Source organism: Bolinopsis microptera, chromosome 2 (assembly GCF_026151205.1).
Source record: "Bolinopsis microptera isolate Bmic1 chromosome 2, MBARI_Bmic_1.0, whole genome shotgun sequence".
NCBI lineage: Eukaryota > Metazoa > Ctenophora > Tentaculata > Lobata > Bolinopsidae > Bolinopsis > Bolinopsis microptera.
Window position 1 is genome coordinate 18,407,135 of NC_087073.1, and position 27,883 is coordinate 18,435,017.

At 38.9% G+C, this 27,883-nt stretch overlaps 4 protein-coding genes across 4 annotated transcripts; 3 read left to right on the forward strand and 1 right to left on the reverse strand.

Annotated features, from left to right (window-relative positions):
- Positions 1 to 387: 387 nt before the first annotated feature.
- On the forward strand, positions 388 to 3,204 carry LOC134811278 (golgin subfamily A member 1-like). The gene has a single exon (XM_063818055.1). The coding sequence runs from the start codon at positions 465 to 467 to the stop codon at positions 2,616 to 2,618; it is 2,154 nt and encodes a 717-aa protein (XP_063674125.1). The 5' UTR covers positions 388 to 464; the 3' UTR covers positions 2,619 to 3,204.
- A 178-nt stretch (positions 3,205 to 3,382) lies between these two features.
- Positions 3,383 to 4,820, forward strand: LOC134826519 (6-pyruvoyl tetrahydrobiopterin synthase-like). The gene is given in 3 exon segments (XM_063838906.1): positions 3,383 to 3,494; positions 3,497 to 3,525; positions 3,703 to 4,820. Coding segments are annotated over 3 exon segments (411 nt in total). The 5' UTR covers positions 3,383 to 3,385; the 3' UTR covers positions 3,976 to 4,820.
- LOC134826518 (putative inositol monophosphatase 3) lies at positions 3,918 to 13,845 on the forward strand. Its single transcript, XM_063838905.1, has 7 exons — positions 3,918 to 5,442; positions 6,062 to 6,204; positions 6,466 to 6,598; positions 6,990 to 7,080; positions 7,541 to 7,708; positions 12,591 to 12,747; positions 13,090 to 13,845. The coding sequence occupies exons 1-7, from the start codon at positions 5,348 to 5,350 to the stop codon at positions 13,335 to 13,337; spliced, it is 1,035 nt and encodes a 344-aa protein (XP_063694975.1). The 5' UTR covers positions 3,918 to 5,347; the 3' UTR covers positions 13,338 to 13,845.
- On the reverse strand, positions 7,831 to 11,753 carry LOC134826517 (NFX1-type zinc finger-containing protein 1-like). Its single transcript, XM_063838904.1, has 8 exons — positions 11,688 to 11,753; positions 10,980 to 11,536; positions 10,718 to 10,851; positions 9,567 to 10,406; positions 9,225 to 9,324; positions 8,700 to 9,085; positions 8,372 to 8,556; positions 7,831 to 8,202 (listed from the first exon to the last, which is right to left on the reverse strand). Exons 1-8 carry the CDS (start codon positions 11,702 to 11,704, stop codon positions 7,950 to 7,952), a joined length of 2,472 nt encoding a protein of 823 aa, XP_063694974.1. The 5' UTR covers positions 11,705 to 11,753; the 3' UTR covers positions 7,831 to 7,949.
- Positions 13,846 to 27,883: the final 14,038 nt, after the last annotated feature.

The following is a 27,883-nucleotide window of genomic DNA, read 5'->3' on the forward strand; positions in this document are numbered from 1 at the left end:
CAAAATATTTTTTGGACCTGATTAATTTTCGATTCATGTTTTTTAAAAAATTATACTAATTTATACGGCTGCAAAAGTCTTCTTACTTTTACGTATTTTCTATCATAATATTTAGTTGTTTTTAAAATATTTGCTTACCAATAAACTGAGATTGCATGTTTATTTGTATTCATTACATTACGAAGAGTAACGTTTTATTGATTAAAATTATTTTTTTAATTCAGTTGGCTGGGTCAAATAATCTGCCTCATTATAGAGATAAGTTACGCTAAGATAAAAAATATTTCATAAGATCTCGATCCAACGGTACGATAATTTGAATCCTCGTTTCTGATAATTGTGAACATTGCATCGTTTTCTCAATACAGATTTAAGCATCAAAGAAACGTAAAGATCCGATTGTATTTGTAACATTTCCATTTGTAACTGCTAACACACTTACCTCCCCAGTACAGTATGGAACTATGTTTAAGAACCTCAAACAGAAGACGCTCAACTCCTCCGGGCTTGATTCGTCTCTGCTAAGTGTGCGCAGCGTCAGTTCCTCTTCCTTAGTTGAAGATAATCACTCCACAGCAGACCCCAATGTCTCTGTCCTAAACAATCACCACCAGTCCCTGGAGAGCCTCTCCAGTATCAATGAAGACCTGCCCCCGACTCCCAGGGCTATGTTTGGGAACCTGGAGGACATTATTGACGATTTAAAGGCCCAGATCGGTAAGAAAGATAACGACAACAAGAAGTTGCAAAGTGTTATCAAGGAACGTGAGAAAAGGGTGAATGAATTGGAGGATAACTGTAAGAAAGAGGAAGAAGGTAGACTTGCATTGGAACGAGCTTACGAAAAACTTGAGGATACAAATGAAGTTAACAGACAACAGCTGGAAGAAAAGCTTAATGCAGAAAAAGTTTCAGCTTGTAACCAGCTTCAAAATCAGGTGGATAAGCTTAAAAAAGACAACGAGAAGTTAAGTAAGAAGAAAAATAATTCCGCAGATGCTGTTGCATGGCAGAACAAAGCTGAATCCCTGGAGAAAGCTTACCAAGAGCTGGTTGAGGTTCAGGAACACTGTGAAATACAGATCCAGAAAATGAAAGATTTAATCAAAATGAAAGATGACGACTTACAAGCTTTGCAAGACACATACCATGAGACTGAGGAGCGGTGTCGGAATATTCAACTACAAGCTGCTTCCAATAAGGCCCAATCACAAGCGTCTGGTATGGATGAAGATCATGCTGAAGATTCTTGCGATGAGGACACAGAAAGGGTTGCAAAAGAAGATTTAGACGCTCTGAACTGGCAAGTAGCCTCGTATCAGCAAGAGATTGAAGCTCTCGAAAAACATGTTGTCAAGCTAGAGTTAGAACTGGAAGATATCCAGCAGAAGAGCGGTGATAAAGACTTCCGAATTAATCGCCTGCGTGAGGACATGAAGAACAAGGATCTCGTAATTGATACCCAGAAATGTGATTCTCTTGAGCTTGCCAATGCTGTTGATAGGACACAAAACCTGTTAACAGACGTTAGAACTGAGCTAGAAGTTACTAGATCAAGTTACACTAAGAGCTTAAGTGACCTTCAAGAGGATATTGATACCATCACTTCCCAGTACAAGGAATGCAAACAAGAGTGCAAGAAGCAGACAGAACTTGTTGAGCAGCTCGGGATTGCTGCTTCTGCCACAAAAACTCTCAAATCAAATCTTCAGGATGATTTGGACGATTTGAAAGCGAAATCAAAAGAAAGCGAATCTGCTCGTGCCAACTATGCTGTTGCTGAGGAGAAGCAGCAGAGGTTGATCGAGAGCTTAGAATTGAAGCTTGAAAAGCACGAGTCTTTGTATGCCACGATACTGTCATTGAGAGAGGAACTGGCAGCTTCACAGCAGAATGAAGAAGAGTTGAAGCAAGAAAACGATTACCTTACAGTGGCCAGGGAGAGTTGGTCTGAGGAGAGGAACGAGCTTGAGGCTGACTTTAAACGACAACTTACTAATCTATCTGATAAAAGAGACGCTCTAAAACAAGAGGTGGAACTTTTCCGAAGGTCAAGTCAAGCCACGATATTACCTGTTTCTAGCTCTCTTCAAGCCAAGTTTTTCAAAGGTGTTACTGAAGTTGATATTGCTACTCGTAAAGACATTGAGGAGGAACTACATGATGTTCGAGACAAATGTAAAGGACTGGAAATTGAATTAGCAAGCAAGACAAAGCAGCTAAAACAGAACCAGCAGCATTTGTCCGACATGAAGAGAACACTTCAAGATGAACTTCGAGGTGGCAGCAACGTCTCACCCTCAACCTCACGAGCCAGTCCTGCTCTGAACAGAAAATACGAGGTCATTCCTGTTACTTCGACTGATAATGCGATCAAAAATTCAAACGATGGAACATTCACAATGATGGAGCCCATAAACTTAGAATATTTAAAACATTGTGTCGTAAAATTCATGTGCTGTCTTGATAATGAAACAGCTTATCTACTGAAAGTTATCAGTGTTCTGCTTCATTTTACTGCTGAGGAGAGCACCATTGTGCAGGAGGCTCTTCGAGCACGTTCAAGTTGGTTCAAATCAAGGCCAAAATCTGTGCAAAGATTGAAAAGCACTAGATGACTTTGCACATTATAAACCACTGTATTTGTCTCCTAACGTTAAGAAATTTAAAGAACAGTCTTTGAAGTTATGATTATCATCTATTGAGAATTGTATACAAGCTAGATATAATTTATGGATACAATTAATATAAAATTGAGCGTTTTTGTACATATTTTAAGCATTTTTGAGACCAATAACATTTATTTACATACTTATCTCATAATCATATCAGGTCTATACTTATATTCTAAGTTAATTATTTACTGTAAGGGCTTAGAAAAGTAGTTCTTTAAAATTCTTTTTGATTTAATTAAAGGGATTATAGGACATTTTTATTGTAAACGTTGTTGGTTTGAGTTACCAGTTACATAACGTATATTATAAATTCAGTCAAAATCCGGATCGAATATAGTCAAATAAATTTCGTTACATCCCCCGGCCCCCAGGCCCCAGGACTCTTCAACTGGCGTTTGACTGTTAATATGTTATGTTATGTGATAGAATTTTGATAATTAGCGTGAAAATAAATGTTGATTATACAGATTTATTATTTTGTCAAGTGGAAACATCATATATGAGTTCGAGTTTATTTAAGTTTTGTCAATGGTGTGCTTATTCTGGTTTACAAATCCCGTCCTTTAAAGTACAGTAACCATTCAATTTAAGATTTAAACAAATATTGTTCATCGGTTCAGTACACGTCATTACAGTGAATTGTGTCAGAACCCTTTCTCTGTGCTACCAATCTAACAAACGACCTGACCCAATATCTCAACAGGTACAGTATGTCACGTGAAGTACTGTTAACCAGGACAGAGCAGTTCAGTGCAGCTCACAGGCTCTTTGTCAGAGATCTGTCAGACGAGGAGAACTTTAAGATATTTGACAAGTGCTCCTGGAGAACGGCCACGGACACAACTACAAGGTTTAGGTTCCTAGCAACTGCCTCATACTCCTATTATTCAAATTTTAATGTGGTTAATACCTAAAATGGCATAAATGTAAATTTCTCTAAGATTTTTCCATTGACTCCATATACATGTATGCCATTTTATCATTTATGATGTTTTGTGCTATTTTATGATTACATTCCTTTACCCAGGTAGAGGTTCGTGTCAAAGGTAGGGTTGACGAACAAACAGGGATGGTGATCGACATCGGAATCTTAAAACGAGAGATACAATCCGTTATAGAGCAGGTGGACCATAAGTTCCTTGACAAAGACGTACCCTTCTTCGCTGATAAACCCTCCACTGTGGAGAACATCTGTATCTTCTTCTGGCAGCAGTTGGAGAGTAGGCTACCGGGTGGGGTTATGATGAACAAAGTGAAGGTTCATGAAACTGATAAGAATGTTGCTGCGTATAAGGGCTGAGAGAGTGGCTTGTTTTTTTTGTGGCTGTTAATTAAGCCATGTATGTAAAATAAACTGTATGTAGTGGTTTTATCTTTTTATACGAATTTTATGCACACTGTTTAATGATGTTTTGTGTTATATTTTTGGGTAAAATTAATCATAATTACATGGATTAATAAATCAATATCAGAATACAGAATATTGTTTATTGTTAATTATGGAATTGGATAAATTTGGGTATAAGTATTGACATTTTCATTTTCGATATTTTTTATACAAAATTTATTAAATTATCCAACCACTTTTTCACACGTCAGCACAATTTATAATTGTTTAAATTTAATTAATCGTAACTGGAACTATTGTTAAAACTACAGAGCTTTTGTTCCCATACAACCTGTTGACAATGCAAAACCGTTCGCGTTGCGTGGCCTCCCCCTCCACTATACACTATACAATTTATACAACTTTGTGGCTATTATTATAAAAGTGTACAACTTATCGCACCAAGATGTTGAGGTGCGTTGTTGAGGTCCACATTATCCCATGACTATGTGGCAGTGCACGTTGCACTTACTCTGCTCTATTTAGTTAGTTTCAGTGTTACTTGTATAGTGTGTGGGGTTGAGGTGTTATGTTGTGACGTTATGTTAGTTATTCAAATATGATTGGAATTTGCTTTTATTTTATTGTTTTGTAATATTTACGTAGTGCCTGTCAATGAACTTGGATGACCTCCAGGCTAAGTGACCCTTGTTGATTTATAATCAGTCATTGATTTTACTATGCTGTGTTTTATGATATTTTGTATAATGTATGTACTGAAGTAATGGTGTTGTATGAAGCTGTATTTACGTAAATAATGTTGTGTAGTTTTCATTAACAATAGCATCAGTCGCTTCAAGCGGGCGTGTGACAATACACAATATTATAACAGTTTAACAAAATCGACATAAAAACTGCTATCGCTATTCACCTTACTTTCCCCAGCAACACATCTGGGAAACTGCCTATAATGTTTTAAATCTTGATATTAAATTATCATGATTATGTCAGAGAATATGATCAAATTATGTGAATAAGGTTCGTTCCACAAAATTCGAATAAAGCACTTTCACAGTACGGAGGGCGGAGGCTAATGTTTGCTTAGCTAATGATGTAACGAGTTTATATTATAATATGAGATGTCTGCACTTTACAGCTTTTATTTCCTAGTTCAGTTCTCTTAAAACGTTGCGCTTCCTCAGCCCTGCTCAAAGTTCCCCGACTTGATAATCTCTCCTTTGTCACTTAGAGGTGACGTGTGCATGTGAACTATTTCTAGTCCTGACTTTGTGTTGCTGGTGGCACTATTTCTTAACACATTTAACCTCTATTTTCCATTAGAGAGATGGCTATCAGGGGTCCGGCGGGGGTCTCCATCTCTAACACTGGCATACTACTGATATGTGTCTGTGTTCTCATGTTGTTCGTCTACACATTCAGGTACACCTTTTAGTTAATTAATTGTTTAAGAAAACGGTTAATATAAAGTCTAATAAGAGATATGCTGATCAAACATTATTTTTCTTGAGATCTAGGCTGTATATATAGCTCTTGGCAATCTCTCTCTCTCTGTTATGAAAACCCTAGATAGTTGTTAACCTAGAAAGTAAATTTGCCTTCATAACATTCAAAATACCATCCTAACACACAAATTAATGTAACTAAGTTACGAGAGGTGTGTTACGACACAAAGTTTAGCTTATAAATAGCGGGTTATACATACTTGTCAATAGTAAATTTGTTGCCTAAGTGAGCTAGAAGTACAGTTTCCAGAGACTGTGGGGTCTTCAAAAACGTACACATGTACAGTCTGACTTTATTCTGTTTTGTCTTAACGATTGATTCAACTTTGTTCCGACATGTTTAATTCAGTATGATATTTAAAAACATAATTTTGCATAATTTGCAAGTTTTTACATAATTTGCAAGTTTTTACATAATTCAATTCGCTCCGTGAAATAGATAAATACGTTTTACAGTAAGATTTAAAAGATTCTCACCCTATAAATACACATGACGTTACTCCTAAATACATCAATATAACACATCCTACTTGCAGAGGCTCGATATCAGAGAGTGCTGGATATGGGAGCGATTATGGGAGTAAGTATGACAGAGAGTACAAGGTATCAGAGGTCCTCTCAGCTGCTATATATCTGTCAGAGAAAGCGGGCAGATTAGTTAAAGATATCAGAGAACAAGGTTTGTTCTGCTTGTGTTCTGATTGTGCTCTGCTTGTACTGTGAACATGATGTTGCTTCCTAAGGGATATTTCACAAGCAATTTTACACTTAGCATTTGTGTAAAAATTACAGTAGCGTAAGTTTTTCCAAAGCCCTTGTGTAATGTGTGAGTGATCCCAGAGTCCAGACGTTGATGATTAGTAGAGCGTAGCCTATATACGTATATACATATTATACGTATTATTTAGTGTAGACTCAACTAAATGACTTATACCAACAGATGCACTGCAAGAGCAGAGTAAAGGTGAAACTAAAGAGGGAGTAAACGATCCCCTTACTGAGGGTGACCTAATGTCTCACAGAATTCTTGTAAAGGGATTCATGAAAGCTTTCCCTGCCCTTAACCTTGTCAGGTAATATGATATGTAAGCTTCAACTTAACTTATATAATATAATGTAATATATGTACATTTTATTATTTTGAGTTTGGTCATCTGACTTTTCCAAGTTACCAATTTAACACGGTTGTCACCCGACTCTCACAATAAGTTTTATGTCACGTGATTCGGGAAACTCCCATCTTATACGTGTGAACCGTGAAAAATGGGTGCCCAATTTCAACAATATTTTCAAAAGGTTCTTATTGCCAAAGTTTTCTTCCTTGCAATATCCTTGTAGTCGCTGAATAGTGACTACATACTAGCATAGTATAGTGACCTCGTAATTACCTCATCCGTAACCCTAACCCTGTCCCTACTAGTAGTAATTAAGCGTTAGAGATTAGTTTTAACCTGCTTTCTTCAGTGAGGAGCACGAGGAGGAGTCAATAGAAGGAGTAGTTCCTCCCAACCTCTATCACCCTGATGTTCAGAAAGTCCTCAAATCAGACCCATACGTAAGTACCATAGTTCTAGTGTGCTTGTAGCTATGTAGTACACTACACATTACACACACTCACAAAGTGCACTTATTGGAGCACATCTAGTAACCTCATCAAACATATTCCCTGTGTTACACGTCAATACGCTGTAATTCAGGAGTGTAATGTGGTTAACATCTCTCTCTCTCTCTGCTTTATTGTGGGGTTTACATTATCAGGCGATTACTTTACATGGTCATGGTTACAAATGTTTCGGAGTAAATAAGTCGTGATTATAATTCATTGGCGTCTACCTTAATATAAGAACAGCGTGTGGCTCCCTCTCATCCAGTATTTTAGCAGCCTAAACATTATGTGTTCCATGATCTACCATGTTTCAATGTTAATACCGCTCATCAATGATGAAAGTTTCAGATGGAATCAATTCAGACTATAAAATGTGATGTTGCCATGATCCGTAAATACACCCCAACAGATAGCAGCAGAAGATATAACAGTATGGGTAGACCCGCTAGATGCTACGAAGGAGTATACAGAGAGGCTAACCCAGTATGTGACTGTGATGGCGTGTGTTGCTGTTAAAGGTGTCCCCGTTGCTGGGGTTATCAGAAAACCATTCGATGATAAAACTTATTGGGCTTGGGTAAGTTTTGTTGGTTTTTTATTATGTTCATGATTTTTGTTGAATTTTTGTTGGAATATTATGTATCAAATACACAAACAAACTGGGTAATCCGTAAAATTAATTAAAATTTTAAGCATAAAAAGCATCATAGATCGGTGTTTTTCCAATGTCCATTGTCCAAAATATATTCAAGGCCGATCGAGCTAAAATCATTCATCAATCAAAAGACCCTTAAAAAGCTGTAAAGCTGTACATTTTTCTAAGCTGTGCTTTCACAAAACACATCCCAATTTCCGAGTCCCTGCGCTGATTCAAGATCACATATCTCATAAAGCTCTTTGGCAGACTTGACAGCTCTCTCCTCTCCTTTCTCGTTCACAAGTGGTAGAGTATCTTCCATCATCCCCTTACTCTCCAGATTGTCTATAACTGTGTTCCACTCTGTTGCTTTGAAGGAGGTTCTACTTCCCACGATATAGAGGGCGAGACGTGCCCGTGATAAGGCAACACACCTGGTCAAGTTTAGTTCAAATAGGCTCAAATAGGCTCAAATAAGGCCTAATTTGATTTCATTCAATTTGGTATTTATCGAACACGTTATCTATCTCTATCACATTACTATCCAGTTTTCACTAAAATGCTAAAATATATTTGGTGCACCGAAAAATAACGAAGTTTAACCTTCTCCCGGCTAGATCCATGAATCCGACAGCATTGCGCGGATTATTCCTAGTCAGGGTCAGCAGCACCACATCATTCTCACTACCCTGATAACTGTCTATAGTCCGTATCTGCAGTTGTAACAGCTTTGAAGGGTCCTTACCCTTCTCCACCCTCTTCTTCAGGATCTCTTTAATGGCTGTTACCTGGACAGTGGACAATGGGTTCAAATCTATGAGCTCTAACAACTGGCTTAGTGTAAAGATATGTCAAGGTTTAAAATAATACCTGAACACATTAGCATGGTAAATTAAAGTAAGTACGTGTCCTTTCCGCTGCATGTGTTTACCTGTCCTTGGTACCCTGCTATAATAGTAATCCTCCTCTCCTCAATACCGTGTAACAGAAGATACTTTGCCAACGCACAAACTTTCTCCGCCTCTGCCTCATTACACGGCGAGATTCCCTTGTACTCATAACTCTCATGGATCCACCAAAAGAGAGGGTACTTGATGAAAGTCTCCGGAAGATGTCTCTCAGCTGGATCTGCTACTGGAACTGTCACGAGATCAGGATAGGTTGCTGTGAGGAGGGCGGCTATTTCAGGGGTCATTCGGAACTGCTCTTTTAGTGTTGTGAAGGGATAGTTGGTGGTTACCATTCGGGTCATGAGGCTGGTGCTGCAGTCTTGGAGTGAGGGGATGTTGCAGAATGGAGGCAGCTGTTTGTAATCTCCTGGGCAGTTTCGTGTTACTGTACTGATAATTTGGTGCTTAATATTGTTTATACGAAGAAAACTAAGATTCACACTTTACAGTACAAGTTTTACAACTAGCGGGTAGACTTCTGTACAATAGACAGAAGTTACACGGACCTATCATGATAACGTGAAGTGTAGAGGTAGGCAGAGAAACCAGGAGTTCTCTTTCTGACACCTGGCTAGCCTCCTCGCACACTACCGTCACTACTCCTGCCTAGTCAGAGGAAGATGTTATCAGCTTATGTTTGAATGGTTATTGATGGTTATTGATTGATGGTTGTTTGGTGATCATGGTTCTAGCTGATCTATACATTCTGGTCAGTTGCTTTTTAGTTATCAAGTCAAGTAAAAGATTGGGTTAAAGTATCCAATACAGTTAGGCTAGGTTATAAAATCATAAGTTATTTATATACGAAATTGTCCTGATGATAACCCCTGAAAGCCTGAAGTTCTAACCTTTGATAATGCCTGTTTGTGGAGTAGAGCACCGTGCACTGTGGTGGCGATAACAGAAAAGTTCTGGAAAATCTTCCCTTTTCTCATATTGAGGTATTTCTGTTTGAGCACACTGTTGTGGAAATGCTCCACATCACGGACGTCCAGATCCTTTACCACTTTAGATAACCGTCTGTACATCAGAGAGTAAATAAACTTTAGTCTCTCCACCGGCTCCAAATCCCAGAGCTGCTCAACTTTCTTTGTGTTGGTCATTTTACGCCACCCATGCGGAAAGTCATCCATGTGAAAGCTCCTATACTCGCTGGTATCTGCGATCTGAAACACCTTAGTGTCCACACTAATAACCCCCTCTTCTTCGTTCTCTAAATCTCTGCTTACCTTCCTCTCGTCTGGTATCTGTACTACTCGCGATGGTACCCCCTCAGATTCCTTGTAATATCTTAACATGTCCTTGTCAGGACACCATCTATCCAGTGCTGTCTCCACGTCTCTGAAATTTATTGTCTCATTCGTGTCGCACACAACTCCAGGCACATCCTGCGAGTGCCACTCTACTGCATAATTCAGAAAGTTCTCCTTTTGGTGGTTTGTAAACTGCTCCCAAAGTGAGTATAAGTCCATCGTCCTACATTCGTCAACTTTTTGGAATATTTCTTCCGATTTTCCGCGAAATAGGTCGAGGTCTTGATATACCCTGTGGAGATTCTTGGCTTTGTGAGTTTTGACTTCGTCCCTCAGTTTGTTGTAGTAATCTGAGTTGACAGATATATCTTCTATATCTTTTAGTTTTTTATCGTATCTTTGTCCGAGTCTTAGAATTCTTTCTTTGTCGAACACCTGGACAAGTAAAAGTCAAACACAGCGTTTTTAGAACTGGAGTGTTTGACTCAAACACTTAAGTTCGAAATCCGATCCCAGATATATCTGGTTTGACTAATTAATTAGATCTGATATTCTGATCCACATTGTCATCCCTCCATAACTTAATCCTAAAAACTCCATGTTTAAACTGTCGAATGAAGCAGTTGTGACATGTGTGTGATATGTGTGTGTGTGTGTGATACGTGTGTAATACGTGTGTGACACATATATCACGACTGATTCATAATGTGACCCAAGCTAGGAAGATAGGACGCAGTGCTGTTTACCTTCATGTTGATGAGCTTTTGCAAGGCATTATCTAAAACAGCATTCTTTACTGTGATGAATAGTATTGGCCTCATTCCTTCCAAAGTACTCAACATCTTTATCAGCCGCAGTGCTAGGTGACTCTTACCGGTTCCTGAACTCATGTTATTTCAATATTTTGTTGCAATTACGTTTATGTCATAATAAGGAGCACTTCAAAATTCGAAAGCTTGTAGTAAGCAGTATATGATTTGTGAATAAGTTCGCGAACAAGTATCTTACCTGGCGGTCCTTGTACAATAGATATCTTGTGATTCAAACACCAGTCCACAGCCTCGATCTGCGCCGTGTTCAAGTTCTCAAAATTCTTCTCCACCTCAACTGTCTTCAAATAGTGGGGCCTCTTGTTCTTCGCCTCACTGCTCATCAATATCGGGGTCAGCTGAGCGTTCAAATCAGTCTCTAGGTACCCCATCTCCTTCATGATAGAGAACTGTACGTAATGCTTGTTTGTACTCATTGCCAGAATGGGCTTACGGGTCGTTGTGAGTTTTAGTAAAACTTTGTGTGTTTCAAGTGATGTTATCTCGCTTATCAGTTCCACGCAACATGTTTTGCTTTCGCACAAGTCCTTGGTAACACGGGATACCATTCCCCATATTAACCAATATTTATCATCTATACCCTCCTCTGCCTCCCAATCCGACCCTTCCTCTTTCACTTTCACTTTCTCCTTTACTCTATTTTTCTTATCCATAACAATGCACAGTATGGAGTCGACCTTTGGCTCTCGTTCACTCAGAACTGTTTCGTATTTAAAATTCAGAACGAGAGAGGAACTGATGGGAGGATATTTTAACATTTTCGGAAATTCGCGAAAGGATAGGATTTCTTTAAATGTGATAGTATTTAATTTTCATTTGTTTCCTCCTAATTGTACCAAACGCATAACCTCACATTTCACAATGCCATATAAAAAAGGCCACTGACCGACTGTAGAGACTCATGTACTGGAATCCCTGGAATGTCAAGTAGATAGCATCTAACTTGGTGGTGTTATCTCGTTTAACATCAGACAGAGCCTCTTGAAACTCATGATAAAACTCGTGCTGAGCTGCAGCGAAGTGGGTTCCTGTGTACTCTGCCAGTGGCGAGCGTGTTGTTGTTGTTGTCGCGGTGGAGTTGGGGTTGTAGACAAACTTTGGTATTGAAAACCGTTTGGAACTGCGGGACTAGACAACAAAATGTGTTAGAATTTCGTGGACAAATTATGGAGAAATCTGCGCTTGAACAGAAAAGGGGACAAAAAGCAGATAAGGACTCCAATAAAAGGATACACGTAGAGAGATAAATCTGAAATATAGCATTGTTACGCACCTTGCTTTTAGTCATGACAACGTAACTACAAAACTCACAAGCAGTATAACATAAATGTGGTCGTATCACAGTGACAGTCAAATGTACAAACATACGCTTCCACGAAAGCACATGATTTGTTGAAAATAATCGTTATCATGTTTTTATAATTCGTCCCTGTGACTGATGATTGTTTTGACAGTGACTTGTGTGATTGTAAACTTGGCTTCATCGTTATTGGATGGGACTTAGGACTAGCCACCAATTTTTGTATGCTAACTCAATTAACTCATGAAACTCATATAGTCAATAAGATTTTATGCGATTTACACTGTTTAATTTATTTTAATTCTAAAAGAAAAGCTTTGTTTATCACGACGAACGACTATAGACCTAAAATCATTTTCATAACCAAAGAATTGAAGGCTCTTCATTGTTTGAAGAGTGCTGTTTTCTTGTTTGCGTGTTTCTTGTTTGAAGGTTTTTATAATATCGTCAGGTCTAGACTCTCAGGTATTTAACCTAAATTCTCTTCAGGTCGGCCATGGTGTGTCGGACACCTTACAAGGCCTACACGGATCTGAAGAAGGTGACGCCCTGGAAGTTATAGTGAGTTTATCTCACAAGGGCGAAGTTGAGGGCATTGCTAAGAAAGCTTTCGCTCCTAAAGAAGTCCATATTACCGGCGCTGGAGGTAAGTTGTTTATTATTATTAAAGCAAGCTTCTAGTTTCGGGATAGCCTGTACCAGGCAACGCCCGATACTAATGTTTCTACAGACCTACACAAGTGCAAGTAAATAGGTAAATATGTCATGCTAGGCATGTGGCACCCATTACGGTAACCATCTATTGAAGTTTTTTGCTTTTCTCTTTATGTATGCAAAATTATAGAGTTGTATAATAGACATATTATTACTTTTATTATAGACATGTAGACATAGACAATGGACATATCAGTACCTTTGTAAATGTGTACATTTTTTTGAAAATATGGTATCGTGCCAGTAATATTCTGAAATGTTATCCCCTTTTCAGGCGCTGGATATAAAGTAGTAGAGGTAATCAAAGGAACTGAAGATGTTTATGTCCACACCACTTTAATCAAGAAGTGGGACATCTGTGCAGGAGATGCCATCTTGCGCGAAATCGGAGGAACGCAGACAGACCTTCGGGGAGATGAAATTAACTACAGTCACGAATTAGATCCTAAAAATGAACATGGGCTGATAGCCACCATGCACGACCATGAGAAGTATAGGGAAGCTTTGGCTGCTTCACTCTAAATCATAGATCATCATGAACTTTTACATTTTTGTATTTTAATTTCATTCTGAGTGTATTGGATGACATTATTATGGCTTTACAAAATCCTTATATTTTCGTATTTGGAGATATGTTAGCCGAGGGTATGTAATAAACACAATTTTCAATTGGAACATTTGATCTGAATAGGCATCTCTAAGCAAATTGTTTCGCCCAAACTTTATTTGATGAGATCATGTTTGTCTAATTCAATTTACTTTTAATGAATGCTAACAAAATAATGTAATTCTCTAACGGGTATTTATTGCATTCATTTTAACTGCGTAATTAACTCTTAGATTTTCACATACTGCTGAAAACTTGAAGTGCTATCAAATGGTCTCTATTTCACCCAATGTTTCAAATTAAAATGCATTGACCTTCTTGGTCGATAAAATATGTTTTAAATTACTATTTTGAATGTAAAAGGTAGTTTAATTTATAATAATTGTGAATGCTTTATGCTAGTTTATTTTGTAAAAATTGTAACCCGTTGTCTATTCTTGTAATCATTGTGTGTTATCATTTGACGAACGTGGCAATTCGTGACATAAAATGGCAAATAGCCGCTTGCACAAACGGAGGCGTAAACCGCATGGTTTTGCATCTATCATGAATTTTCGCTACCACTACTCACCAACTTACGCGGGTGCGCGCGCGCGCCCTCGCGGATATGATATATAATTTACGACCTGTCTTGATCATGATGCTTGATTAGATTGGCTGCCGGTATTATAATAGTTGCAGTTCGCTTTACCCTCTAATCTGAACACTAACCCAATCTTGAACCCAAGCATCTGCTAAAAACCTTACCCTAACGAGAAATGTTACTCAGTTCATTATATTTGCCGTTTTCTGAATAAAGTGCTGAAAGAAGACATAATAATCATAGGTTTCCAAGCACTTTGGACACGGCATTTTTGGACACGGCATTTTAATCGGTTTCTGAGGGTAGCAATTGGATCTAATGGTTTAGTCTAAAAGGATAGTTGTTGACCCAAAATAGAAATTTCTGATCCATTTTTGCACGTGCAATAGCAAATAGTTAAAAAAATTGCCAATTGGCAAGTTTCCCAACCAATTTGCGAAATGCACGTGCGCGATTATAAATATCCAAGCAACGCGTGATCATGATCACAGTTTCGTCAGTATAATTTCATATACGTTAACAAAATTAAGTTCTTATCACTTTGAACAATCAGCTAGATTCTCGCTTCAAAAATGGAAGGAGACTCTATATTAGCTACGGCTATATTCATCATAATCCTGGCGATTAACTTGTTGGGGTTCTTCGTATACCTCATCAAAGCTGCCAGGAAGGACAGCAGGACAGCGATGACCAGACTACACGCTGTTATCCTCAAAGTGCGCGAGGCAAACAATATGCAGGATCGCACTTTCGAGGAGTTTGAAAGAATGATTACCAAAAGACTGCGTAATGTTTTCAAGCCAATCACGGCACTCACAGCAGAGCATGAAGCTCAAACGGATCAGATCACAGAAGACCTGGAAAAGGGAACTGTTGAAGATTCGTCAACACAGACTGATGTTGAAAAAGAGGTTTGCTCCCTCCCTCCGCTAATGGTTCAACAAGCTATCTCCGTCGAGGAAGAAAAGGAACCGACCACCGAGAACGAGGCACAGACTGTAACCATTGCCATTGACTTGGAACCGATCAGTAATGCTCTTCAGGCTCAGATCAGGACTTGCTCTCTGCCACCACTAATGGTGAGGCCATCCCTTTCCTCCAGCGCTTCGATCTCTGTCTGTGACAGAAAGGAACCAAGCATTGAGGTCGAACCAACATCAGTTCCAACTCCTTTGGCTCCTAAGAAGATCTGCTCGCTGCCTCCGATAATGCTTCGACCTGCTCTCTCGTCAGATGTGGTCATACCAATATCTGATTAAGAGAACTATAACTAGAAGCAACTCTCGAATGAACGCAGAAAAGGACTGAATGACATGGACCACCACATTGACGACATTTTACTACAAGATCCAGGATTTTACTACTATTTTATGACATTTTAAATGGCCAAGCAACACGTCGTGTTTGTGCCACTTTAAAATCATAATCCAGGATTTTATCACTACTAGTACTACTTCAAGTTAAAGACATTTTAAAAGGCCCTCGCACCAAGTCGTGCTTGCGGTCTCAGTGGGGGGAGCTAGATAGTTTTTAACTATCTGCTTTTCGTGCCAGCCTCATAGCTCTGCTAGATCCTGCCGTGTGGCGGGATTTAACAGAATTGGGGGTCCCACTGCCGCGGATCTTATCCGGCTGATGATCCTGGAGTGCGGTCAACTCCACTTTTTATTTTAAATCTGTAAATGTTTTTAATGATACACATTATCAGGTCAAACCAGGTGAAGTGACGATTTCCCAGTATTCATCATATTCATTATTTAATCGGTCCCTGAGAAATTCAGCAGCTAGAACAGTTAGTGAATTACGGAGGTACTAGGTATTTCCATTACCAACTTCATCGTCCTGAACTTTAAGTTTAAGTTTAGAAATGTTGACCAGGCTTCTTGCAGCTGAGTTGCCTACTCAGATAGAACGTAGGATTGTAGCTCCATCGTTTGTAACCTGGATTAAAAAAATACATCATTGTGTGCTTGTGTTCAATAAATCTGAAATAATCATCGAGAAATTTATCATTTTTACTATTTTCTGTAACTTGGATAAAGTTATCGACGGCCGACTATTACATTTACAGGACTATTCAATTTGGAATCAGAATTAAACTAAAACGGCAAGTTTGAGCAAAAATATACACTAGATTGACATTAATATTATAACTGTAAGGGCTATCGGACAACTGAACCCAATTTGGACTTTTCCTAGACAGGATAGTTTTGGAAAATAATTGTAAACACAATCGGTAACCTAATTAACTTTGAAACTGCAACTGAACTCAATTGCCATTAGAAATGACTGAACAGTTAAACAGGTTTCCTAGGGCAGTATCCAGATAGCTGGTGTTCGGGTGGGGCTATCTGGACTATATCTGGATACTACCTAGTTAAGCTGCTGTATAGTTTCTAGTTCTACTAGTACTGTTATAATTTCTGAGACAAAACAGGAACAATGTTTCATTCATGTACATTTTAATAGGAAATTGTAATATATAATAATTATTACTTAAAATATATCACACAAAATCATCAAAATATTTCTGCTCAAGCAGCAAGATCTTAGATCATGTCCATTTCCAAAGCACTTTAACTAACTTAACAATGGCGGAAAAAAAATATCCAAAACTGTGTCGAATCTATCAAATTAGTACATAATATGTACTACATATTATGTGATATGGCTCAAAGTTAGAGCTTGCGTTCCTCCGTCTCTTGGAGTCCAACAACCACACGATCGAGATGGAGATCAGTAGTCACCTGCTGCTCACGAATCGCTCTCCGTCTTGTCAGAAAGTAGAGCGAACGCCAGAGGGACACACTTTTTGTCATTTTTCATATTCCCAACAGCACTTTTGGGATCCGCTATCAGTTTTTAGTTGTACAGTAAGTTCATCTGCTATAAACTGGACATCATTCTTTTTTCGACTCAAAACAGGACTTTTATTATCCACTATTGGTATCACATCCGGTATCACAATTGGTATCCATTGTCTGTTTTAAGTTGTATAGCTACGTTATTGTAATTATACAACTTCAACTGCAGGACATCTCTTGACAAGTAGTTCATCTGCTATAATGTAGACATCATAATTTCTTCACCATCGTACTAGACTGAACTTGAAGGTGATTTAAGGCAAACATTAATGTCAAGTATTGTTGATATAACTTATGAAGAGTGAAGACGTCTGATATAGAAAAATACAGATAAAATAAAACAGATTTAAAATTAAATGACACTGAACCCACAGTTCACAGAACAAATATCCATGACTCGTAAAGCACAACACGTACAGAGAACGCCCTGGAGACTGCAAATTGATAGTTTATTCGGAAAAGCTTTATCAGGCCTTAGTAACTTTTGATTCAATTATAATCGAATTTATGTCTTATTTTCCCGAAAGTAAACGTACTAGGTAGTGCGACACGTACTGTAGTGCAAAACCTGAAGTTCGACAAGACCTCTTAACGGGTGATACTCGTAAAATATTTGTTCCATATTTGGTAGGTTATAAACCTACAAGTACAAGTACAACAAGACCTTCCTCTTTCGCACTAGAGTTCGAGTCGCACTACAGTCCAGGTAGCGTACTGTACTTGAAGTGCGACACCAGATCCTGCCATATTTCCAAATTCGTCACGTATTTCGAAGTGATTGACAGATCCAGTCGTAAGCAGCAGGTGATCACAATTCCTTCGGGTCCGTTCAAGCCACGTATGTCGAAGTGATCCACTGAGTCAGTCGTAAGCAGCAGATGATCCTAATTCCTATCACACGTATCGTGTAAAGACATATCACACGCATCGTATAAAGACATATCTCTGATTGGGATAACAAGTTCATATGCTTGGGCGATATATAAGGTCACGATGATTCTACCAAAGCATCGAACAACATGTCCTCCACAGTCACCTTCTTTCCTGGACTTACTTCTGGTTCAAGAAAGTTTATCCACGACGGATACCGCTACTGCCTGGATAAGAAGCGCGACAACAAGACCTACTGGAGATGCACTGATAAGACCTGCTCCGGACACCTCAATCTGATGAACGACACTACTGTGATGAATACGAAGCCTCAGCAAACTCAGTCTATAGTACAGAACATGAAACGCAGAGAACTCTTTGTCGCGATTCAGTTCGTGTCGCACTACAGTCCAGGTAGCGTACTGTAGTGCGAAAATTTCGATCTTGGAGGTTTTCGCACTAGGGTACGTGTCGCACTAGGGTACGTGTCGCACTAGGGTACGTGTCGCACTAGGGTACGTGTCGCACTAGGGTACGTGTCGCACTACAATACGGGAATCCGACAGGTTTATCCTAACATTGTGTTTTCGTAAGTATCTCTAGTTTCGTGGACAGTAGAAATTGTCGCACTTAAGCTAAGTTCGCACTTGTTTGTTTGTTTGTTTGTTTGTTTGTTTGTTTGTTTGTTTGTTTGTTTGTTTGTTTGTTTGTTTGTTTGTTTGTTTGTTTGTTTGTTTGTTTGTTTGTTTGTTTGTTTGTTTGTTTGTTTGTTTGTTTGTTTGTTTGTTTTTAGAACCCGTCACCAATCTCGTATCGGAAAATGACTAAACTCAGGTCTGAGTGTGAATACAGGTGGTACCTGCAAGTGTGTTCATTAAGCATTTGGAGTTCTGCAAAAAGCTGCAGTTACAATTGTGCTAGAGTATTTTTAGTATACAGGGTGTTTCAAGACTCGTGTCCAAATTTTGAAAGGCCCTTAAAATCTAACAAATAGGTCAAACAGTTCGATTTTTGTTTTAAATTATAGATAAATTATTACATTTCAAAATATATATCAAAATTAACCCAAATATTTCATCAACTTTCCGAACCAAGCCCCCTTCCGGCATAACACTAACAGGTTTGGAACCCTCAAATCATATTTCTATTGCACGTTTTACCATGTCAAGTTTTAACTTTTTAGCCTCCCTTCTGATGCTGTTTTTTGGCTGTTCTACTTTTTTTGGGACTTGAACTGAATAAACACGATCTATAGATGTGGATACTGGCGGGGAGGTGAAACACATTTGTTTACGTTTTAAGTTGCGCCTCTATTCAGCAGGTTAAAGAGGTGATACACATTTGTTTACGTTTTAAGTGGCGCCTCTATTCAGCAGGTTGAAGAGGTGATATACATTTTGTATTATAGAAGGCTTGTAACACTTATAACGCCTTCTTGTTACCCCCCTTTGAGGGCCCCGAATTATTTTCTGAACGAAAGCTCAAAAATAACCGAGAAATCGACCTTCTTATTAACTCATTTTGATGACTGTTTCTGACCTAAAATTGCATGAAAAATCGATTTAACCAGGTTTCAGAACCTATAAACACTTCCTTATCCCTCAAAATTGATGTTTTATAGTTTAGAATGCGAGCAACAAGCAACATATATTTTGATCCTTCGGTTCTACAGCTCTTGACCTAGGGCTGAAACCGAAAGATCGAGGCAATCCTCACCTTAACCAACACCATGATAATATAACAAGGTTACCTACCTTCATTGTGTTTCTTTTGACTTTGCTATTGTGCTCTGCTCTGAAAATTGTGATAGTACCTGTTCGAGTTGTTAACGAGACGATCTCCTTGTTCTTTCGTTACAGAATACAAATTTCTTTGTTTGAGTAACACAACAATTTTGAGGAATAAGGAACCGTTTTTGGGCTGTAAAACTAACTTAAATCGATTTCTCGTGCAACGTTAGGTGAGGACCAGTCATCAAAATGAGTTGCTTACCTGCTGTGTTTTTTCGTACTCTGCTCTTCGCTCAAGTTGCAAAGCTGCAATAAACATATTGCAACGAACATTTTTTATCTGAAAATTGTGTTAGTACCTGTTCGATCAGTTAAGGTGAGGATTGCCTCGTTATTTCGGTTTCAGCTTAACTCCCTAGGCCCTAGGTCATGAGTAGAACCGAAGAATCAAAATATATGTTGCTTGTTGCTCATATTAACTATAAAACATCAATTTTGAGGGATAAGGAAGTGTTTTTGCAGAAAAACGTGGATTTTGGAGAACGAGATAGGTTTTTTTTTGGAAAACGAAATTAAATATATACAAAATAGTATTACAGGTTATATATTATAAAAATCATCATTGCAAAAATAAAACCCAGTCCATGGGACTGAAAAAATTAGTTGACTTTCGATTCGAAAGAGTTAAATTCTAAATCATCCATGCTAGATAATTCGTAAGTTTTGTTTGAGGTATTTCTTGATCCTCTAATACACAATAAAATTAATTTCCTAATTAAAAAAGATAATTTACACCGATAAAAATTTATAATATCGTTGTAATTCTGCTTTTTCTTATAAGCAAGTTTGTTGCAAAGCAGTTTCTCAAATGTCCTGGCTTGAGGTCCCATGCCACCAGTTACTGAATAAATTAATGGAGCGAATGATCCGTGCTCTACATTAAGTATTCTCTCGTTGTAGCATCGTGATTTCTGTTTCTCGGCGTTCTCCATGGTCTTCTTTGTCGAATGTTGAAGGTAGGAATTAGAATTAGGATTAATTACCTTAACATCGAAAAAAGCCATTTGGCCCGGCCTATAGAAACCACGAGCTCTAATATCGGGTCTTGCCTGGTCACCCGTAAGTGTTGATGACCTCGTGAACTGCTCTCCTTCTAGTTCTTGAAGCTGAGGTTCAACTTCCACGTCCGAGCAAACACTCTTCAGCAAGCCAGCTAAAAAATCCCTAATCTCGTTGTGTCTGATAATGATGTAGCCACCAAGATGGCAATTTAGAGAATGGTTCACATCAAAAGTTTTTCCACATGGACAGTGTGAAGGTAAACGATCCAGATCTAAGTTGTATCGCAATCTGATAGAATCCCTAAATTCAGATTTATTTAGAACGAAACCATGTTTTCTTAGTGGTAGACATGAGAGCCAATTTGAGCTCCCTGGTTCGCTAATCTGCTCCAAAACCCTTGCAGTCTTCTTGTCAACCTTTTTAAGTATCTCCTCTTGTTGTTCTTTATATTCCAAAACACGCTGTTTTAACATATCTTGAAGCTCGTCTCTCGATTCCGTGTCAGTTGTAGCAAGAGATTTGCCTTTCATGGAATTGACCAGTCCCCGGGTTACCAAAAGCGATGCAGCATGTTCTCTTTTCGCTAGATACTCCAACTGTGGCATTCCCATACCTCCGTTCTTTAATGGTAATGACATAAGCTCTCGGTGTATAGGAGATACTGGACAACCAAATATAGTTGGAATAAGCTCATGAGTGATTATTTTGTCAAGAGGGCCCATATAAGAGCTGATATCTAGTGTCCTCATAAAATATGTAAATTTGTGGCGGACACCGTGCGTAAAACAAGCGTAGGCTGCCTGAGGCTGTGATTTGGCAAACAGTACTAACTTTTTTAGCATATCACTCCACTCAGCTACAAGGTTGTTAATGTAGGTATCCTTGAATTCAGGCGTCCCCAGCACAGCTCCTAAATGCCTTTGACCATCTATTCTGATATCTATATTGCAATCGGAAAATATTTCCTGAGCTGTATGTAAATGTTCAGGATTTTTCAGGATTAAGCAAGATTTCTCCTGGTTCACGAAGTAGCCATACTTAAGTCCTTCTTCAATGATATCTTTCCACCATCCTAAAAGTGCGTGAAGAGTACCCACCCCTGTGGCGTCATCTGCTAACCATACTTGTGCCACTTTTTCGTGATCTTCTAATTTCCGTAGTACTGGTAGAGTTGCAATGGCAAAAAGCGACATTGCCAGGTTATCGCCCTGGGTTGTACCCTCCCGACTCGGGATTTCAGCTCCCCCAACAAATAGCCGGCATGGTTTCCGGTACATGTTGATTGCAATCATGCTCAACTCCGGGCATAGTACTCTCACGTTGTGTAAGAGAGCTTGTCTGTTAACAGAATTAAAAGCGTTACTGGCGTCAACTAAAATCACCGCTTCTGCAGATTCTGTTTCGAATTGCTCCCGCATGTAATGTACTGCCGCTTCTGATCCACTTTTTAGTCCTGTACAAACCTGCAGTGGTCCAGCAGCAACTTGGATCGCTGTTTTCAATTCCCAACTCAAACATTTTCCCACTATTCGTCTAAAAGTTTCCCCTATTCCTATTGGCCTCACCCCTGGGCACTTGTTAAGCGGTATGAGTCTACTGTTAACGTAAGAGTCTAACAGATCAGGATTATACGGTTTTGACGCGATCAACCTTGCAAACTTAGCAATCTCATCTCTCAGTTTCTTTCCCTCTTCTTTAAAATTCTTATGCGTCAAAATGAATCTAAAAAAATCAGCATCAGTTTGTGATGGTCCAGCAGAACCGTTAGTAAATTTTGCCGCCCTAAATACCATTGTCTCGTCTATATTATAAAACAACGATTCTTCTATTTCTTCGATCGGTCCAAAAAGTAAACTATTCTCCACTATAGGCATTGGTTCTGGATGCTTCTTCAATAGCTGGTCCATAGTCTCTGTAGACATTTCTAGTATTCCTTTGTTATCGTTATCACACAACATGCGCACCGCAGAGCTGACTTTCCCTTCAAACATGAGGTTGGCAAATGTTCTCGCACAATCCTTTTCTTGCTTCCGAGAGCTTCTCGCTAGTTGTCGTTGTATAGTTCTTGCTTCCCTCATAATTGCAGAAATATTCCCCTGCCTCCATAATTCTAACCGTTTTTTCAACAGGACTTTATGTTCAGCTTTTTTACTTTTTGCGGATGGCTTTTGCAGAAGCAGAGCAGGAAGGACAATAAATGTTTTGATTGATGAACACTGATAAACTGATCCTATATTAAAATGTTCAAGCCACGTAGATAATTCCTTTACAAATTCCCTCCCTATCTTACATGTTGGGGGCTCAAAAATATTCTTTTTCCAGTGTACAATTTCCTCATAGCAACTGTCAATTTGTTCTTTAAACTCCGTACATTCTGCTGGTATGTCATCATGCTCACTTTTTATTGGAGATGGCAAATACGGAGTCCGTTGATGTATTCGAATCGCTGTGTCTGAAACCTGGCACGATTCCAGCATTTCATTCAAAGGAGAGTACTGTCCAATGAATGAAAAAAAGCAACTCAAACACACGTTATTACAAGCGAACGAGATAGGTGGGTTTAAATATGTCGTCAGTCCTTGCGTTAGTTACCACGCAACGAAAAAGTTGCGCGCGCGCGAGGATTGCTTGCGGGGATGTGATGTATAGATAATATATAACCTGTGATCTATGAATGCGCGGCGCGACTGTGTTTTAATGTATATGATGCATGTAATGTATTTACCTGAGGACCCCAGGCTATTATGTTCATTAACATAAAGATTTGGCGGAATGACAGGCTGAGCGCGGCCCAGTAAGTAATGTATAATATTACTATTAGGTAATACGCCCAATTTGTACGTGGCACGCGTAGTGTATTGATGTGTACACGAGTATAGTTTACCTTTGCTGATAATTTCTTGAATTACAGATACAAGTTAAGTTCTACGGCAATTGGACTGAATTTCAAGTGTTTCCCGTATTTGATGCATAATTTATCAATTAGTAGAGGCTCTTACGGGCAAAAAGACGTGTTTTCTGCTACGAGTTTAGAGACCTAACCGCTAATTGGACACAATAGTATGATGTCTAAGGATCGATAATATGTTAAGAAGTATAAAATTGGCCTTATTAGTCACGTGCTATACCAATGCGCGTTTTAAACTTTGACAGTCTATTACTCTAAGGCAAATAAAGTAATTATATTCATATTTTGTCAGCAATAAGATCACATTGTTTTCTATTTGGTGTGAAAATATGAGCTAGAACGGACATAATCTCGCTGAGTTATAGCTGTTTGAAATTTATGATGAACGCGCGGGTGCCAATTGATAACAACTAAATGCTTTTGCGCGTAGTGCGCGTCGAAAATTTGGCAAAAACGCTTGCGGAGTGACAATATTCAAACTTCGATAAAGTATATGAAGTGGGTACTTCTCGGAAAGGAAAAATTTAGGCAAACACGATGTGACTATTTTTGGGTTGATTTAATACAACTGCAAAAAATTATTCAAACTTCAAGCAAAAAAGTCAAAATTTTTACCACTTTTTTGGATTTTTACCCCCAAAAAAATAGAGGGATTTTTCAAATTTTTAAACCATCTTGTGCGGCTGTGTTTTAGCTATCTCCATGCAAGTTTTGCCGACATGCCAACAAAATTAACTTGTTCAAAATATCAAAAAACATGGTTTTTTGGCCTATTTTTTGCCCAAAAATCGGTTTTTTTGCGATTTTACCCCCAAAAAGTCAGTCCAATCATCTTAAAACCACTTTTAATCGATTCTACGGTCAAAAATACGTCTAGTAAGGTGTATCTGGGGTCCGTAGCGTATCGAGCAGACAATGCCCGTAAGAGTAGGTAGTGCGCCATCGACAGTGAGCCGCGCGTGCCGACTGTAGGATGGTTTTTTAGCGCTAATTTCGGCCAGCACAATTTTCTTCAAACAAATAGATATTGAGTATCCTTCCCGACCTCCAATTGCAACAAAAATTGGTAAGCTTACTCATAGACTTACAAGTAAAGTGTCCGAAAAATGTAAAGCATATCCAACCATCAGACATTATGTTACAGCTAAAAGCAGCGTATTTTGCCCCATTTTGATCACTATATATTATCAACTCCGATATCCACCAAATTTTTCGGACAGTTGTGAAAGCCCTATTGGAAGGTCGTCGCCAATTTCCAGAATGATCTCATTTAAGGAACTGAAGATAAATCCGAATAATACGACAAAAATGGTCAAATTTGGACGAATTTGGTCAAATTACGCGACTTTTACAGCTACTTTTGCTCCAAAAGCCGCGCACAATCTAATATGGCATCTAGGCGAAACTCACTGATCTTTCCAAAAAGGTATGACAAATTTGGTATTGTGAAAATTCTCACAGTCTCTAGAAAACAGTGGTACAAAAAAAGAGCCTCTACTAAATATTATTATCATGAAGATTGAAGTGAGCTGATTGGAGCTTATACTTAAATTTATAGTAAATTTACCTGAGGACCCCAGAATATTATGTTCATTAACGAATAAAGATTTGGCGGAATGACAGGCTGAGCGCGGCCCAGTAATAGTAAATGTGAAATGGAAATCTAGCGTCCGCCAAAACGAAACAACGGGCGCAATTCTTGTTGAAGTAGGTGGAAGAAGGATAATCGATAATATTGTCCCCACTTTCTTGAGGAATTTTTAGAAGACGAGCTGACGGTATCAAAAGGAAAAAGTGGATGTTGTACTTGTAGTTGTAGAAAACAAAGGTAGTGAATATAATATATGAATATAACAAACAAAATGTATACATAACAGGTCGAAATATAATGCTTGGATGACGGATATATCGTACAGATATAAAAAAGAGCATAGTAATAATAAATAGTGTGTTGTCATAGCCATTGTCATTCAACAAGGTCCTGGTAGAGAGGAGTGCTAGGGATAAAGGAGGAACTTGAGTAGAGCGTGAGGGGGATGCGGTTAACATCTGCTAGGCGTGGCGAGAAGCCAAGGTGGCAAAGACGCTGGAACTCAAGTGCTGGGCAATAAAATAGTATGTGTGACTTGTCCTAACGTCCAGAGAGGCAGTATGAGCACGTGGGATTAATTGTGTTATCAAGTTTTTGCAAGAAGGCTCGAAGTGGTAATAATAATAATAATAGGATTATGGCCACATAGCCATCTCGACAAAACTTGAAACCCAACTGCACTCTACGCTATTGCAGTTCGCACAATATTTTCAAAAAGAAAAATGTTCCTATCCGGAACATGTAATGATTAATTATTTTAAGGACGTTAACATGTAGTTCTGAATTTAACAATCAAGATACATTGATTCCTCGGTATTTAGCAATCAATGGGTTATTAGACATGAAATATGCATATGAATCATGCTCACATGTATTTATTTTTGACATCAAGGTTTCGCTGAGATCCCAGAAGTGACCCTTTGACGATGCTCCACTCGCTATCAGTTCATTTTTATAACATTGAAGTCGAGCTTTGAATGCGTCTACTGAACTGGCTTCTTTAACCGAACTTGGTACTTTGTTCCAGTAATTGGCAACCCGGTTACTGAGGACCTGATTTCCTCTTTTATCTTTTAGGATCTTGGTACCACTACGTGATATCCTGAAAAGATCTTGTCCATAGTCCACTTTACCCGTCGTTATTTTAAAGGTTTCAATAAGATCACCCCTCATACGGCGCTCCAGTAGTGTTGTTAACTGGAGGATTCTCAGTCTCTCATCGTATGGTAGGATACCAATCCCGTCGATTATTCGTGTAAATTCTCTCTGAACATCTTCTATCTTCTTAATAGTCCTCCAGTTTCCGTGCTCTGCTGGTAGATTCCACACTTGCACAGCGTATTCGATGTGAGGTCGAACTAGAGTTCGGTAGACATTTAGCATAACAAATTTGTTACGGCAGATCAAGCTTCGTTTGATCCAGCCTATAACAGACTTTGCTTTTTTCACGGACTTATCTATATGGTCACTCCAGTCCAGGTTTCTGGTAGTTAGAACTCCAAGATCCTTTTCTGACTTCACTTGGGGGAGGCATTCCCCATTCATGAAGTACTCATGCATTGGATTGTTACGCCCAATATGTAGTACCTTACACTTGCCATCCTTCACATTGAATCTTAGGAGCCATTCCTTCTCCCACGCATTGAGTTTCAGTATATCATCTTGCGCAACACTGTGATTAGCTGTGCTCGTTACTAGCTTAAGATCGTCAGCAAAGAGTGATACGAAGCTCTCAATTCCATCAGGGAGATCATTTATGAAGAGCAGGAAGAGCAGGGGGCCAGCACGGTTCCTTGAGGGACCCCAGATGTTACAGCAAAGACTCTAGAAAATGATGATCCAACCCTGACGCGAAATGTTCTTCCTGTTAGAAAGTCTTCCACGACTGCAAGGGTGTTGCCAGATATTCCAAAGGATTGCAATTTTCTCAGCAATCGTTTGTGTGGTACAGAATCGAAAGCCTTCTGAAAATCGAGATACAGTATATCAGCTGACCCGTCCTTCTCTAGTATCTCACTGACAATGTCCATACATTCCAGGAGGTTCGAGACGCAGGATCTTTTTGGTAGGAAACCGTGTTGTTCATTCACAATCATGGGGGATACGTGAGCTAGAATATGGTTTCTTAAAAACCTCTCAAAGATCTTGGAAAGAACACACGTTAGGCTAATAGGGCGATAGTTGCTGGCTTGGGATTTATCCCCCTTTTTATGCAGTGCAGTGACATTTGCTTGCTTCCAGATTTCGGGAATCTTTCCGTCGTTGTAGCATTTTTGGAACAGTGCTGTGACTGAATCAGCAAACTGTTTGTTTTCGGCTAGTGTTTTCAAAAGCTTAGGGTGTATATCATCAGGTCCAACGGATTTCCAGATGTTAACTTTACGAAGTTGATCTTGAACTTCACTTGTATTGAATTTCAGGTCAAGAATCGTCTCCTTTGCGCTGTCTCCGAGTAGTGGGTCAGGTATTGAGGCCTGATCCTCCTTTACAAACGTGCTCTCAAAGAAAATCCCAAGTTGGTTAGCCATATCATGTGCTGAGTGGAGTTCATCCCCACTAGCATCTCTGATTCCAGAAATTGCAGCCCTAATCTTGCGCTTGGAGTTCATATAGCTGTAGAAAGCTTTTGGATTTATTTTTAGCTGGGCTGCTGCTTTATTCTCATAGCATATCATGAGCTGCTGTTGCTTCTTCTCGTAAGCACCCTGCTGATGTAGTGCATGATTCAGGTTTTTTGATGTCGGGTCGCTTTCAAAAATAGACCACAGTTTTTCTTTTAGCTTCCGTGCCTTGATTAGACATGGTTTGTCCCAGACCGATCGTGATTTTATTGCACCTGCACGATTTATCCTC

Excerpts from the sequence above, each read along its gene's own strand:
- LOC134811278 (XM_063818055.1), top strand. The coding sequence starts at position 465 with ATGTTTAAGAACCTCAAACAGAAGACGCTCAACTCCTCCGGGCTTGAT.
- LOC134826518 (XM_063838905.1), top strand. The coding sequence starts at position 5,348 with ATGGCTATCAGGGGTCCGGCGGGGGTCTCCATCTCTAACACTGGCATA. Across the intron at positions 6,599-6,989 it reads CCTGCCCTTAACCTTGTCAG|TGAGGAGCACGAGGAGGAGT; the intron begins GTAATATGATAT and ends TGCTTTCTTCAG. Across the intron at positions 12,748-13,089 it reads CCATATTACCGGCGCTGGAG|GCGCTGGATATAAAGTAGTA; the intron begins GTAAGTTGTTTA and ends TCCCCTTTTCAG.
- LOC134826517 (XM_063838904.1), bottom strand. Across the intron at positions 9,086-9,224 it reads ACTTCACGTTATCATGATAG|GAGATTACAAACAGCTGCCT; the intron begins GTCCGTGTAACT and ends GAAACTGCCCAG. Across the intron at positions 8,557-8,699 it reads TAGCAGGGTACCAAGGACAG|GTAACAGCCATTAAAGAGAT; the intron begins GTAAACACATGC and ends TCCACTGTCCAG.